The following is a 12181-nucleotide window of genomic DNA, read 5'->3' on the forward strand; positions in this document are numbered from 1 at the left end:
TGGTCTAAGTCCATTGTGTTTTATTACGTCCGAAGTCAATGCACCCATCTTCCAGGCGATTTTGGAGCACTTTATGCTTCCATCTGCTGACAATCTTTGTGGAGATGCTGATTTCATTTTCCAGCAGGACTTTAGCGCTGCCCACAGAGCCAAAACCACTTCCAAGTGGTTTGCTGACCATACTGTGCTTGACTGGCCAGCCAACATGCCTGATCTGAACTCCATATGGAATGTATGAGATATTTTTCAAGAGAAAGAGCCTTGTCAAGTGCCTCAGCAGTGCCACAGTCTGATTGCTTCCATGCAAAACTTCACTGAGGCTTTCATTTGTGCTAAAGTAGACACAACCAAGCACTGAGTGCATAAAAGAACACTTGAACTTTTCTGTTTTACAAATACTTTTTTTTTTGATTGATATTAGGCAGTATTGAAATATTTTAAGATACTGGATTTATGTAAAAAATAAAATAAAAAATAAACTTTTGAAATGTTTTACTTTAAATGTGACGAATATATAATATATATGAAAATATAACATTTTGTAATTCACGATATTATAATTTTTTGAGATGCACCTGTATATGCAGCTGCCTTTAAATAGGCTTTACCGTTTTGTGTGTCACGTGATACTGGTACCCTCAAACTTGTCACATTTTGCTTGACTACTGACTATTGTCAAGAACAATGTTCTAGCTACTGTAATCTCACTTAGCAGTGTGAGAATCATTCAGTGACCTTCAGAGTGATCAACATTCTGTAAGAATTTTTTATGCATTATTTTGTGTAAGCAGTCACGCAACTGGCTTATGTTATCCCACTGCAACTTAATCTTAACCAATACTAACTAGTGTTTAATAAATTATGACCCGTCAAGCCTGCAAATATATAGTAGCCCTTTATATATAGAGGGGAGTGTGAGCAAATGTGAGCGCCAATGAGCGCGCTTGACCCTGAAGCATCCGCTGGAGATCACAGTGACGCGCGTCGCAACACACGCAGAAGGCATCACGTACACTGTATCCCTGGTGCGCCATACCTACTTTTACAATATTTAATATAACAGTCTACACGATGTCCAAGCCACTGACGGACCAAGAGAAAAGGAAGCAAATTTCCGTGCGAGGTCTCGCCGGGGTTGAAAACGTCGCAGACCTCAAGACCAATTTTAATCGCCATCTGCACTTCACGTTGGTTAAGGACCGTAATGTTGCAACGAAGCGCGACTACTACTTCGCCCTGGCGCACACAGTCCGCGACCATTTGGTGGGAAGATGGATCCGGACGCAGCAGCATTACTACGAGAAAGACCCTAAAGTAAGAAACTCAAATGCCGCAGTTTCATCCTTCCGTCCGGTGCTGCACGTACACCACCGACAGACGGGAGGAGGGTCAAACCGCACAACCGGCGACATGTTGCGCAGTACAGGCTAGAGCTGCATAATACAAAAAGAAACATTTTTATCTTTCTTGCAAGTGTAATACTGTGGTATTTATATTGCACCAGGAAATGCCGCTTAATGCTAATGGCTCGGCAGATGGCAATGCCTTTTTCACCTATTACATAATTTTTTCATGACTGATGTCAGTAGCGACTGCATTCATGTTCCTGCAGATCAAACACGAATCCTGCACTCCACGAATGTATGAAAAGTGCTGCACTGTGTGCCCTTGACAACTGTATCCACAGGTCAAATTGTTATTTTATAATTGTCGACGGTGCAAGTTCGATTAAAATATTAATATATGCACATCTTTGTGGATGTTAAAACAAGCAGACCTAATAGCTTTCTCTTATGCACAACTGGAAACATCAATAAAATTACTGCACTGAACCGTTGAATTTACAAAACAACAACAACAGCAAAAACATGTTTTCTACATAATTTGATGCGGTTCTTATTTTCATCACCGTTACACGTTTAGATTTAAGTTTACAAATCTTCAATTGACGGAATATGTTGTTGTCATCCTAATTTCTGCATGGATTGTTGTGATTGGTTTTCTTTCTTGTTTATTTGCATAAAGAAATGTTATTGGTTCAGTCCTAAAACCGGAGAGAGAAGGCCTCCAGTTGTCACAAGGAAGCTAGTTTACATCCTTGACATATTACATCATAATTATAGCCCTTAAATTTGAAATAATGTTAACTGCAGATTTGATTTTTCCCCATAAATCCCAAAATACTATTTTAAAAACCTATTATAAAAAGGAAAGAAATGTGAAATTCTATTTTCTGTTTTGTTTGTTTTTTCATTCTAAAATAGTGCTAAAACACGTGCAGTTTTAAAGTAAAAAATAATTGAAGGTTAGGATATTGTTTAGGTGTATTCGGAATTTGTCTGGCATCCTGGCACAGTGTTAAACCTTAAATGCTGACAGCTAATGCTGCTATTTTTACATGAGCAACTATCAGAGACACTGCACAGACATGCTTCTGTCCTAACCTTTGTTATCATTTATAGACAAGAGACCAAATTTTACAAGCTAGTTTTGTGCACTAGCAAATCCTCCATGATGGTTGTCATTGTGCAACCTTCAATGACTAAATGCTTTGCAGTGGCGGTCGGTGAGGTCTCAGACGTCCATTACAGATTAGGCTTGTGTTGTGCACCTGTCACAATAATGCATGTCACTAGATAGGCTAGCCTGCTCAGCAGCAGGGGCTTTTATGGCTCCTACTTCACTGTTGCTCAAAATGGCTCTCAGCTGTTGGTGTTATTTTTTTTTCACATTTCTCCTTGTTTGGCTCACCTCCAGCGTGTGTACTATCTCTCTCTGGAATTCTACATGGGACGGACACTTCAAAACACCATGGTAAACTTAGCATTGGAGAATGCCTGTGACGAGGCCATCTATCAGGTGAGGATATATTTACAAACATTTTATGTGAGTTAAGGCCTATAGGAATATGTCAGCCTTGCAGTATCTGCAAACAAGTAAATGTGAATGAATTGAAATGTCTGCACCCCTAGTGGCGCAAAAAACAATTGCAATCTGGTGAATGGTCCTACTGTACTGCAGGGGTGATTAAACCTGTTCCACTTCCTGCCAACGTCCTAGAGTTTAGCTCTAACCAGCTCCAACACACTTGCCTGGAAGTTTCTAGTTAGTCTGAAGATCTGGATTAACTGGTTCAGGTGTGTTTAATTATGGTTGGAGCTAAACTCTGCAGGATGCTGGCCCTCCAGGAACAGGTTTAGACACCCCTGTCCTACTGTGTTCTACATAACAACATTGGCTCAGCCAGTGATGTGTGTGTTTGGTGTGGGACTATTCATTTTTCCAAGGAGGGACATTATCAGTTAGTATTCCATTCATCCCAATGCTTTAACCTTTATGCTGACTTAACCTTTGGGGAAGTCGTGGCCTAGTGGCTAGAGAGTTTGACTCCTAACCCTAGGGTTGTGGGTTCGAATCGTGGGCTGGCAATAACACAACTTATGTGCCCTTGAGCAAGGCACCAAACCCCCAATTGCTCCCCGGGTGCCGCAGCATAAATGGCTGCCCACTGCTCCGGGTGTGTGTTCACAGTGTGTGTGTAGCTCCAACCATAATTAAACACTGCTCTGTGTGTGTGTGCACTTTGGATGGGTTAAATGCAGAGCACGAATTCTGAGTATGGGTCACCATACTTGGCTAAATGTCACGTCGCTTTTAAAGAGGTCATTTTCAGTCATCATCACAACCAGTCATAGCATAATAATAAATAAAGAGTTTATGGATGAGATCTAGAGCTGTATGCATTGTAAATAGGTGTTTGATGAAAGATGAAACCAGGCAACAAAGCATGTTTTGTGTTCTCAGAGGTTACATACCTTCTTTGGCCCCTCTTGCTCTCATGTTCTGTTTCTTCTCAGCTGGGTCTGGATATGGAGGAGCTGCAGGACATGGAGGAGGATGCTGGCCTGGGCAACGGAGGACTTGGTCGACTCGCAGGTGAACTTGGTCTCTTTAAATATGCTGATTGTAAGATTAATAGAGGGCTAGTTGTAATAGAGAGCTTAATTTATCTTTTTCTGCAGCTTGCTTCCTGGACTCCATGGCAACCTTGGGCCTGGCAGCGTATGGATATGGAATCCGCTATGAGTTTGGAATTTTTAATCAGAAAATCGTGAATGGCTGGCAGGTAAAGCATACTTGCAACAGTACCTCTCTTGGTGCATTTGGGTCTTAGTAAATGATTGACATCATCTGACAGGTGGAGGAAGCGGATGATTGGCTGCGTTATGGCAATCCTTGGGAAAAAGCCCGGCCTGAATACATGCGTCCTGTGCATTTCTATGGTCGAGTGGAACACCACCCTGATGGAGTGAAATGGGTGGACACACAGGTGAGATAAAATCTTACTGACCCCTCCCCAATGTTTTGAACAGTAGTGTACATCAGGAAGGTCGGTAAAGCCTAAAGCAGAATAACCAATATGCAAAGCATGACCCAGATTGTGAAATTTGTACAAATATGTGTGTGTACATCTTCTCATTAAATCTGTACCTGTTGTCTCACCAGGTAGTCCTTGCCCTTCCCTATGACACACCTGTCCCAGGATACAGAAACAACATTGTTAACACAATGAGGCTCTGGTCTGCCAAAGCTCCATGTGAATTCCACCTCAAAGACTGTGAGTTCTCATCAACCAATCAACCAACCAACCAATCAACCAATCAATCAATCAATCAATCAACCAACCAATCAATCAACCAATCAATCAATCAATCAATCAATCAATCAATCAATCAATCAATCAACCAATCAACCAATCAACCAACAAATCAATCAACCACTCAATCAATAAATGTTCCAGCACTATAAGCTTTATTATGGATTAGAAGCTATTCATTATAAGCCTTATCATTCATTTATCATTCTGTAAATATCTAGCATTACATGTACATGTGACTCTGGACCACAAAACCATGCGTTGCTAAGGACTTAGTCTGAACAACTTTAAAAGCAATTTTCTCAATATTTATCAATATCAATATGTTTTGCATCCTCAGATTCCAGATTTTCAAATAGTTGTATCTCGTCCAAATATTGTCCTATCGTAACAAGCCAATTCAACAAAAAAAATCAACCCATGGTTTTGTTTTTGTGGCCAGTTTCTCAAATGTAAATGTAATTTATATATAAAAAAGATACCTAATTGACCCCAAACTGTTGAATGGAAGTGTGAAATGTATCTTTGAGCCTTAGATCTTTCTCCCAAAACAGTTAATGTTGGTGGTTACATCCAGGCCGTTCTGGACAAGAATCTCGCTGAGAACATCTCCCGTGTGCTTTACCCTAATGACAATGTGAGTGCAACTCAAGTCCACTCAAGTGATTCATGTTAAGAAGCAAACAAGCCTAAATGTAAACAGATCCTCCTGTTTGTATATGTCAGTTCTTTGAGGGGAAGGAGTTGCGTCTGAAGCAGGAGTATTTTGTGGTGGCTGCGACTCTCCAGGACATTATCCGCAGGTTCAAAGCCTCCAAGTTTGGCTCAACTGAGGTGGTGCGCATGGATCTGACCACACTGCCAGATAAGGTAAGATAGCCTGGGAGCTCTTTGTTTCATGTTACACATCCAATTTGTGTCATATCTGAGGTGATTTATTCATATGAATAATAAAACCGAATGCATTAAAAAACTGTTAAAGAGGTCCTTCCTTTGTCTGTTTTGTTTAGGTTGCTATACAACTGAATGACACTCATCCTGCAATGGCCATCCCTGAACTGATGAGAATACTGGTGGATGATGAGAAACTGTCCTGGGACATGGTGAGCTGAAAAATCCTCATCATTTTGTCATTTATGATGCTCAAAAAAAGAAAAAAAAAAAGAAATATATATATATATATATATATATATATATATATATATATGTGACAGGACTATTGAATTGATTATTAGGGATAATATAAGGACATAACATGAATGTGATGACATTTTTACATTGATAAAATAATTTCTGCATTTTTTTTATAATTAAATTTTTTACTTTTAATGTACATTTATAAAACTATACTATACTTTTTATTGTGTTACCTTGATGGTGACAAAATTGATATTTGGTCTTTTTACCACCATTATCAACCTCTTAACTTCACTTTTTACTCTTGTGGAAACGCAAAAAAATATTTCTTGTAGTTTCCTTTCACCACCATAGAAGTTTACTCAACTATGACTTTCTCTTCTGTGAAGCCCAGAAATGTGAAAAGTGCCCATTAAATTTTGCCCATGTGGACCAACACCATAACATTGTACTAATTTCTGTTTTTCTCTCACTCTGCCACTACCTGACTTTCTGTCATTCTCTTTTTATTCTCAGGCTTGGGACATCACTGTGCGTACATGCGCATATACTAACCACACTGTGTTACCAGAAGCTCTGGAACGCTGGCCTGTTGACCTGTTCCAAAACCTCCTGCCCCGTCACCTAGAGATCATCTACGAAATTAACCGACGTCACCTGGAGGTCTGGGAACAGATGTTCTCTTCATGGCACAATGCATTTGAAATTTTGAAGGGGTTGGGAGATCAGTAACTGCATTAGGACTGTAGGACTGTGTCCACTCCAAATAAGGAGTAAACTGCACAGTAAGGTTATATAAACAACCTTATCTGCTCTACATGACTCAGCATCCAGTAAATTGCAGATGAAGAAAAGTAAATTCTCAAGAAACTTCCCATGTACTTTATTGCCCGTTATGCTCTGTTTTGACCTTCCATCTTCTGTCTTGTTTCTCAGCGGATCTCTGCTCTGTACCCTGGTGATGGTGATCGTTTGAGACGCATGTCTCTTGTTGAGGAGTATGGACAGAAGAAGATCAACATGGCTCATCTCTGCATCGTTGGGTCTCACGCAGTTAATGGCGTGGCACAAATCCACTCGAACATTATTAAGGATACTGTGTATGTTTTTTAATGTGTTTATATTACAGCTCAGTGGCCCCAAAAGTATTCGGACACCTAAATCACATTTAAAAATGTATTCTACTATTTAAAAAGTTCAGGAAGATTTTTAGTCTCTCACCTAGACTGCATTTATTTGATTAAAAATTCTGTATAAACAGAAATACTATAAAATATTATTTCAATCGAACCTTTTTTTATTGTTATTTATTTTAAATTTATTCCTGTGGCGGCAAAGTTAATTTTTTGCTATCCTTTACTCCAGTCTTCAGTGTCAGAAATCATTCTAATATGCTGATTTAGTGCTCAAGAAACATTTCTTATTATTATTATTATCATTGTTGAAAACAGTTGTGCTGCTCCATATTTTTGTGGACAGCCTGAAAATAGAAATACTTTGAGAAGTTAAAAAGGTCTTTTCTGTCACGTTTGATCAGTTTAATAAATCTAACAAAAGTATAATTTCTTTTAAAAAAGCCCAAACATTTGAATATGAATATTTATTTTGAGGAAAGACAACATAAGCATACTTGTCCACAGCAATGGCATATCTTACATGTCCAAATACTTTTAAAAGCCACTGTTTATATCAACATAATGTGGTTGGTATTACAGTATTTTCATGTAGTGTTTAGCCCTGGTTAAAAACAGCTCTATCTCATTTGGTTGGGTTGATTCTGTGTTCAGTTTTAAGGACTTCTATGATGTGGACCCACAGAAGTTTCAGAACAAGACCAATGGTATCACTCCTCGTCGCTGGCTTGTCATGTGTAACCCTGGACTGGCTGAGGTTATCGCTGAGGTAAAGAACATTGCTGATAAAAAAATAAATAAATAAAGTTAGCAGTACATGTATGAACAGGTAGGGGCACTATTGAGAAAACAAACAAAAAGTACAATAACCGTAGTTGATTTTAGTCCAAGTCAGTCATTTTAAGTCATAATGTCTTATATTAAACATTAGAGAATTGGAGAGGACTACATCCGTGACCTGAGCCAGCTGAAGAACCTCCTAAAGTATGTGGATGATGATGCTTTAATTCGAGACATTGCCAAGGTCAAACAGGTGAGACAGAAAATATCCCACAGTCAAAGTGAAATCGAGTGCATGCTCTACATAAACATGATTTCCATATATATTCTATATTGCTTTGTCTGTTTCAGGAGAATAAGATGAAATTTGCGGTGTATCTAGAAGAACAATACAAGGTGAAGATTAACTCAAACTCCATGTTTGATGTTCAAGTGAAGAGGATCCATGAATACAAAAGACAGCTGTTGAACTGTCTGCACATTGTCACCCTTTACAACCGTAAGTCAATAATAATTCAGGTTTTTCAATATTTTTCCAGCTTTACAAACTTCCCATTTAATGGTGAAACCAAGTCACGCATATCTAGTATGATACATATAATACTTTTATTTCAGTAGGTATGTACTGTTCGTTATGCACTAAACAGCTAACTTTTATTCTCTTTTTTAAAGATAGTCTACTTTAACTTTACTGTTTTTTGTGATCAGGCATCAAGAAGGAGCCTAACAAGGCCTGGACTCCTAGGACCATTATGATTGGAGGAAAGGTTAGACTGATCACTTCTCTGACCAATCAGTTCTGTTCTACTTAAGTTTAAATGCTAATTGGCTAAATCATGCATCTTCAAGGCCGCTCCTGGGTATCACACAGCTAAGATGATCATCAAACTTATCACAGCAATTGGAGAAGTGGTAAATAATGATATTGTGGTGGGAGACCGTCTGAAAGTCATCTACCTTGAGAACTACAAGGTTACACTGGCAGAGAAAGGTAGGATGCAAACTTATCATTGGATCAGCTTCCTGTCTTATTAATTCATTTACATAACTTGCTCTGCCTGCTACTTTCTCTCTTTTTCAGTCATCCCTGCATCTGACCTGTCCGAGCAGATCTCCACAGCTGGAACAGAAGCTTCTGGAACAGGCAACATGAAGTTCATGCTGAATGGCGCTCTGACCATCGGCACCATGGATGGGGCTAACGTGGAGATGGCAGAAGAGGCGGGAGAAGAGAACCTCTTTATATTCGGCATGAGAGTGAAGGATGTGGAAGCTTTGGACAAGAAAGGGTGACAGCAAGCTTCAATGAACCATTTACTGAATAGCATTTTATTTGTTTGTTTTAGTGCATTCATTCTTGATTAAGAAAGCAATTTATTTGATCAAACATTCATCTGTTTAAACAGAGTAATTTGTAACAGTAATACAATTCAAATGTTCTGTTTTATTGCACTGAAGGAAAGGTTGCAAATACAGCTCTGCTTGACTTAGCTGAAGTTGGTTTATTTCCAGATATGATGCCATGGAGTATTATAACCGCATTCCAGAGCTGAAGCAAGTCATGGATCAGATCTCTGGAGGATTCTTCAGCCCTGGAGAACCTGATCAGTTTAAAGATATTGTTAAGATGCTGATGCAACATGACAGGTAAGAACAGCAAATATATTTGGATAACTCCAACCTTTTTCATTCCATTTCTTACATAGCCACAGTTTAACAGTGATCATATAAATTGTTAATTATTTTGGTTGTCTGATGTGATTGCAGGTTCAAGGTGTTTGCTGATTATGAAGACTACATTAAATGCCAGGAGAAAGTCAGTGCCCTGTTTAAGGTTTGTATTACAAAAAACATTTAATGGTTCAACGTATTTCAGGAAGAGTTTCTAGCCAAAAGCCTTTAGTTTAATCACAGCCTGGCTAAGCTTTTGTTTTCCACATAATTAATAGGAAAATACATTTGTGCAAAAGTTTGGGGTCAGTAATACATATTGTTTTTGAAAGAAATCTATTAAAAACATTCTGAGAAAATGTATCACAAATTTAGCACTGTTTTAGTTGATAATACATGTTCCAAATCGGCATAGTGTATGCGAACAAGATGAGTTATTCATTTATTTGGTCCATTTTGCCTAAAGGAGACTGTACATTTTAATGTTTATATGTGACATAATTTGAAAGCTGAATTAATAAGCTTTCCGTTGATGCAGAATTTGTTAAGATAGGATTTGGTCTATTTGAAAATCTGGAATCTGAGGGTAAAAAAAAAAAAAAGGTTGTGGGGCTTTAAAATCAAGATGACCGTTCCATCAGTGTGTATTTGGAAACATGTCATATAATTCCCTTCTGATTTAATGTAATGCTTTAAAGAGCTTTAACACACAAACATGTTCCTTTTCCTCATTCTCAAACAGAACACTAAAGAATGGACCAAAATGGTCATCCATAACATTGCTGGTTGCGGCAAATTCTCCAGCGACCGCACCATCGGCCAGTACGCTCGTGAGATCTGGGGCATGGAGCCCAGTCTGGAGAAGATCGCAGCCCCAGACGACCCCCGCTAAGTTCTTCCACAGCATCAAAATCTCCCATTTGTTGTAGCTGTTCCCACATTCAGTTTTATTTACCATTGTGACGATGTATAAATGTGATTTTTAATGTTGACATGTCATAGGAGATGTTTCTCCATCTTGCCGTCAGACAGCCAGAATACCTCACAACTTCTCTGCATCCCTGCTCTAGTGACGAGCTGTCAGCGCATCTAGCTTTGTGGCATGTTAATATACAGTATGTGTTGGTGTAAGAATGTTATAAATATTATGAAAAGTTATGAAGTAGTATTCATCTATCCATGCCCGATGGACAGCACAGTCTCATCTTGGAGAACCGAATATACACTGTGAGGGCAAAGTATAACAAAAACTTTTATTTGGCCACACGTCACAGCATGATGATGACTGTTAAAGGAAACAATTTCAGAAAATACCAGTTTTTCTTTTTTTGTGTGTGTTGTGACAAAATGTTTGCGTTTTGAATCACTTATACTCTATTTTAATTTTGACAAGCAGTTATTACGTGAACAGTTTGGGCTTAACCATACAAGTGTTGTTTGTGTATGTTTAGGTCTAAACCTCTTTCATTGGCCTCTTGATTCTCATGACTTGCTCTTTCACCCGCAGAGCTCCTCACTTCAGCACTTTAGGCATGATCTGTCACCTTTGTCCTCATGAAGTGTTGTACTGTAATTCTTTCCACATATATATTGTTGTAACTCTGGACTGGTTTTCACACCACATAAAATAATACCTGCAGGAATGATGGGGCCCTGCAGAACACTTTGCTTGAATCCAGTGAGGTAGCAAAACTAATATAGCGCTGAAGTGTGATTATCTTTAATGACCAGGCTGTGTTCAAGACCCTGATATGTATTTACTCTGATATATTATATTGTGTTAGACTTATATATTTAGAATAGAAAATGAATGTATGGTGCAGTGCTTTTGGAATTGCAAATATGCAATTAAACTAGGCATAAATTGCTGGTTTAGTGGTAATGGATGGTGGTTTATTTATGCCACCCCTACATGGACTTGCAACCTAACCTTCAACTTATTAAGTTAGCAGCTCCAGCCGCCACCATCCCCTCCAGTGGTCGAGTATTTTGTTCTCTCTGAATGTTTTGCCCATATTTTGGGAAACAGCACACACCAAACAGTCCTGCTGATGCCCTTGAAGAGTGACAAAATGAAATAAAGCTATTAAGAGTGATGCTGTTTCGGCTTTTTGCAAGTATTATGTTGTTCTTACATGCCACAATACAATCTCTCAAAAGTTTGGATTTTTAAAAAAAAGTTTTTGAAAGAAGATCCAAAAGAAGATTTAGAAATCATTCTAATAACATGCTTATTTGGTGCTCAAGAAACATTGATTATTATCAAAATAGAAAACAATTCTTAGAATTAGAATAGAATGTTCAGAACAGATTTAACAATGTTAAAATCTTAAAAAAAAATACGTTTTAAATTTATTTTTTATCCTTGCTGAATAAAAAAACTTATTAAAAAATTATATATACTTACCGGTATATATATTTGAAATATGCTAAATGTAATGGATGTGTGTACTGTAACCAGTTAGCATTTTAATCTTTTTTTTTTTCAAATGTTAATGAAATATATATATATATATATATAAATTTTCCCCGTAGTCAACAACTGAAAGTTTAACACGTCAATAACAAGTTAGCATTGTAATCACATTTGATCAGAGGTGGGTAGAGTACCCAAAAACTGTACTCAAGTAAAAGTAAAAGTACTTCTAGAAATATTTACTCAAGTAAAAGTAAAAGTACTAGTCTTGAATAGTTACTTGAGTAAGAGTAAAAGAGTATCGGATAAAAAATCTACTCAAGTAGTTAGTTACTAGTTACTTTGGGTCATATATACTGAGCCTATTTTTATTTAGATATATAGATA

At 38.0% G+C, this 12181-nt stretch overlaps 1 protein-coding gene across 1 annotated transcript; it reads left to right on the forward strand.

The window, feature by feature from the left end:
• The first annotated feature begins 971 nt into the window (after window positions 1-971).
• On the forward strand, window positions 972-11474 carry LOC132118111 (glycogen phosphorylase, muscle form-like). The gene is made up of 20 exons (XM_059527666.1): window positions 972-1314; window positions 2758-2859; window positions 3858-3936; window positions 4023-4126; window positions 4199-4330; window positions 4507-4618; window positions 5212-5294; window positions 5384-5527; window positions 5668-5760; window positions 6311-6457; window positions 6731-6894; window positions 7582-7696; window positions 7859-7960; window positions 8059-8206; window positions 8416-8474; window positions 8557-8698; window positions 8789-8996; window positions 9220-9354; window positions 9475-9541; window positions 10121-11474. The coding sequence occupies exons 1-20, from the start codon at window positions 1072-1074 to the stop codon at window positions 10268-10270; spliced, it is 2529 nt and encodes an 842-aa protein (XP_059383649.1). The 5' UTR covers window positions 972-1071; the 3' UTR covers window positions 10271-11474.
• The last annotated feature ends 707 nt before the right edge of the window (window positions 11475-12181 follow it).

This window comes from Carassius carassius, chromosome 3 (assembly GCF_963082965.1).
Source record: "Carassius carassius chromosome 3, fCarCar2.1, whole genome shotgun sequence".
Taxonomy (NCBI): Eukaryota; Metazoa; Chordata; class Actinopteri; order Cypriniformes; family Cyprinidae; genus Carassius; species Carassius carassius.

Excerpts from the sequence above, each read along its gene's own strand:
- LOC132118111 (XM_059527666.1), top strand. The coding sequence starts at position 1,072 with ATGTCCAAGCCACTGACGGACCAAGAGAAAAGGAAGCAAATTTCCGTG. Across the intron at positions 4,331-4,506 it reads TGAAATGGGTGGACACACAG|GTAGTCCTTGCCCTTCCCTA; the intron begins GTGAGATAAAAT and ends TTGTCTCACCAG. Across the intron at positions 4,619-5,211 it reads TGAATTCCACCTCAAAGACT|TTAATGTTGGTGGTTACATC; the intron begins GTGAGTTCTCAT and ends CTCCCAAAACAG.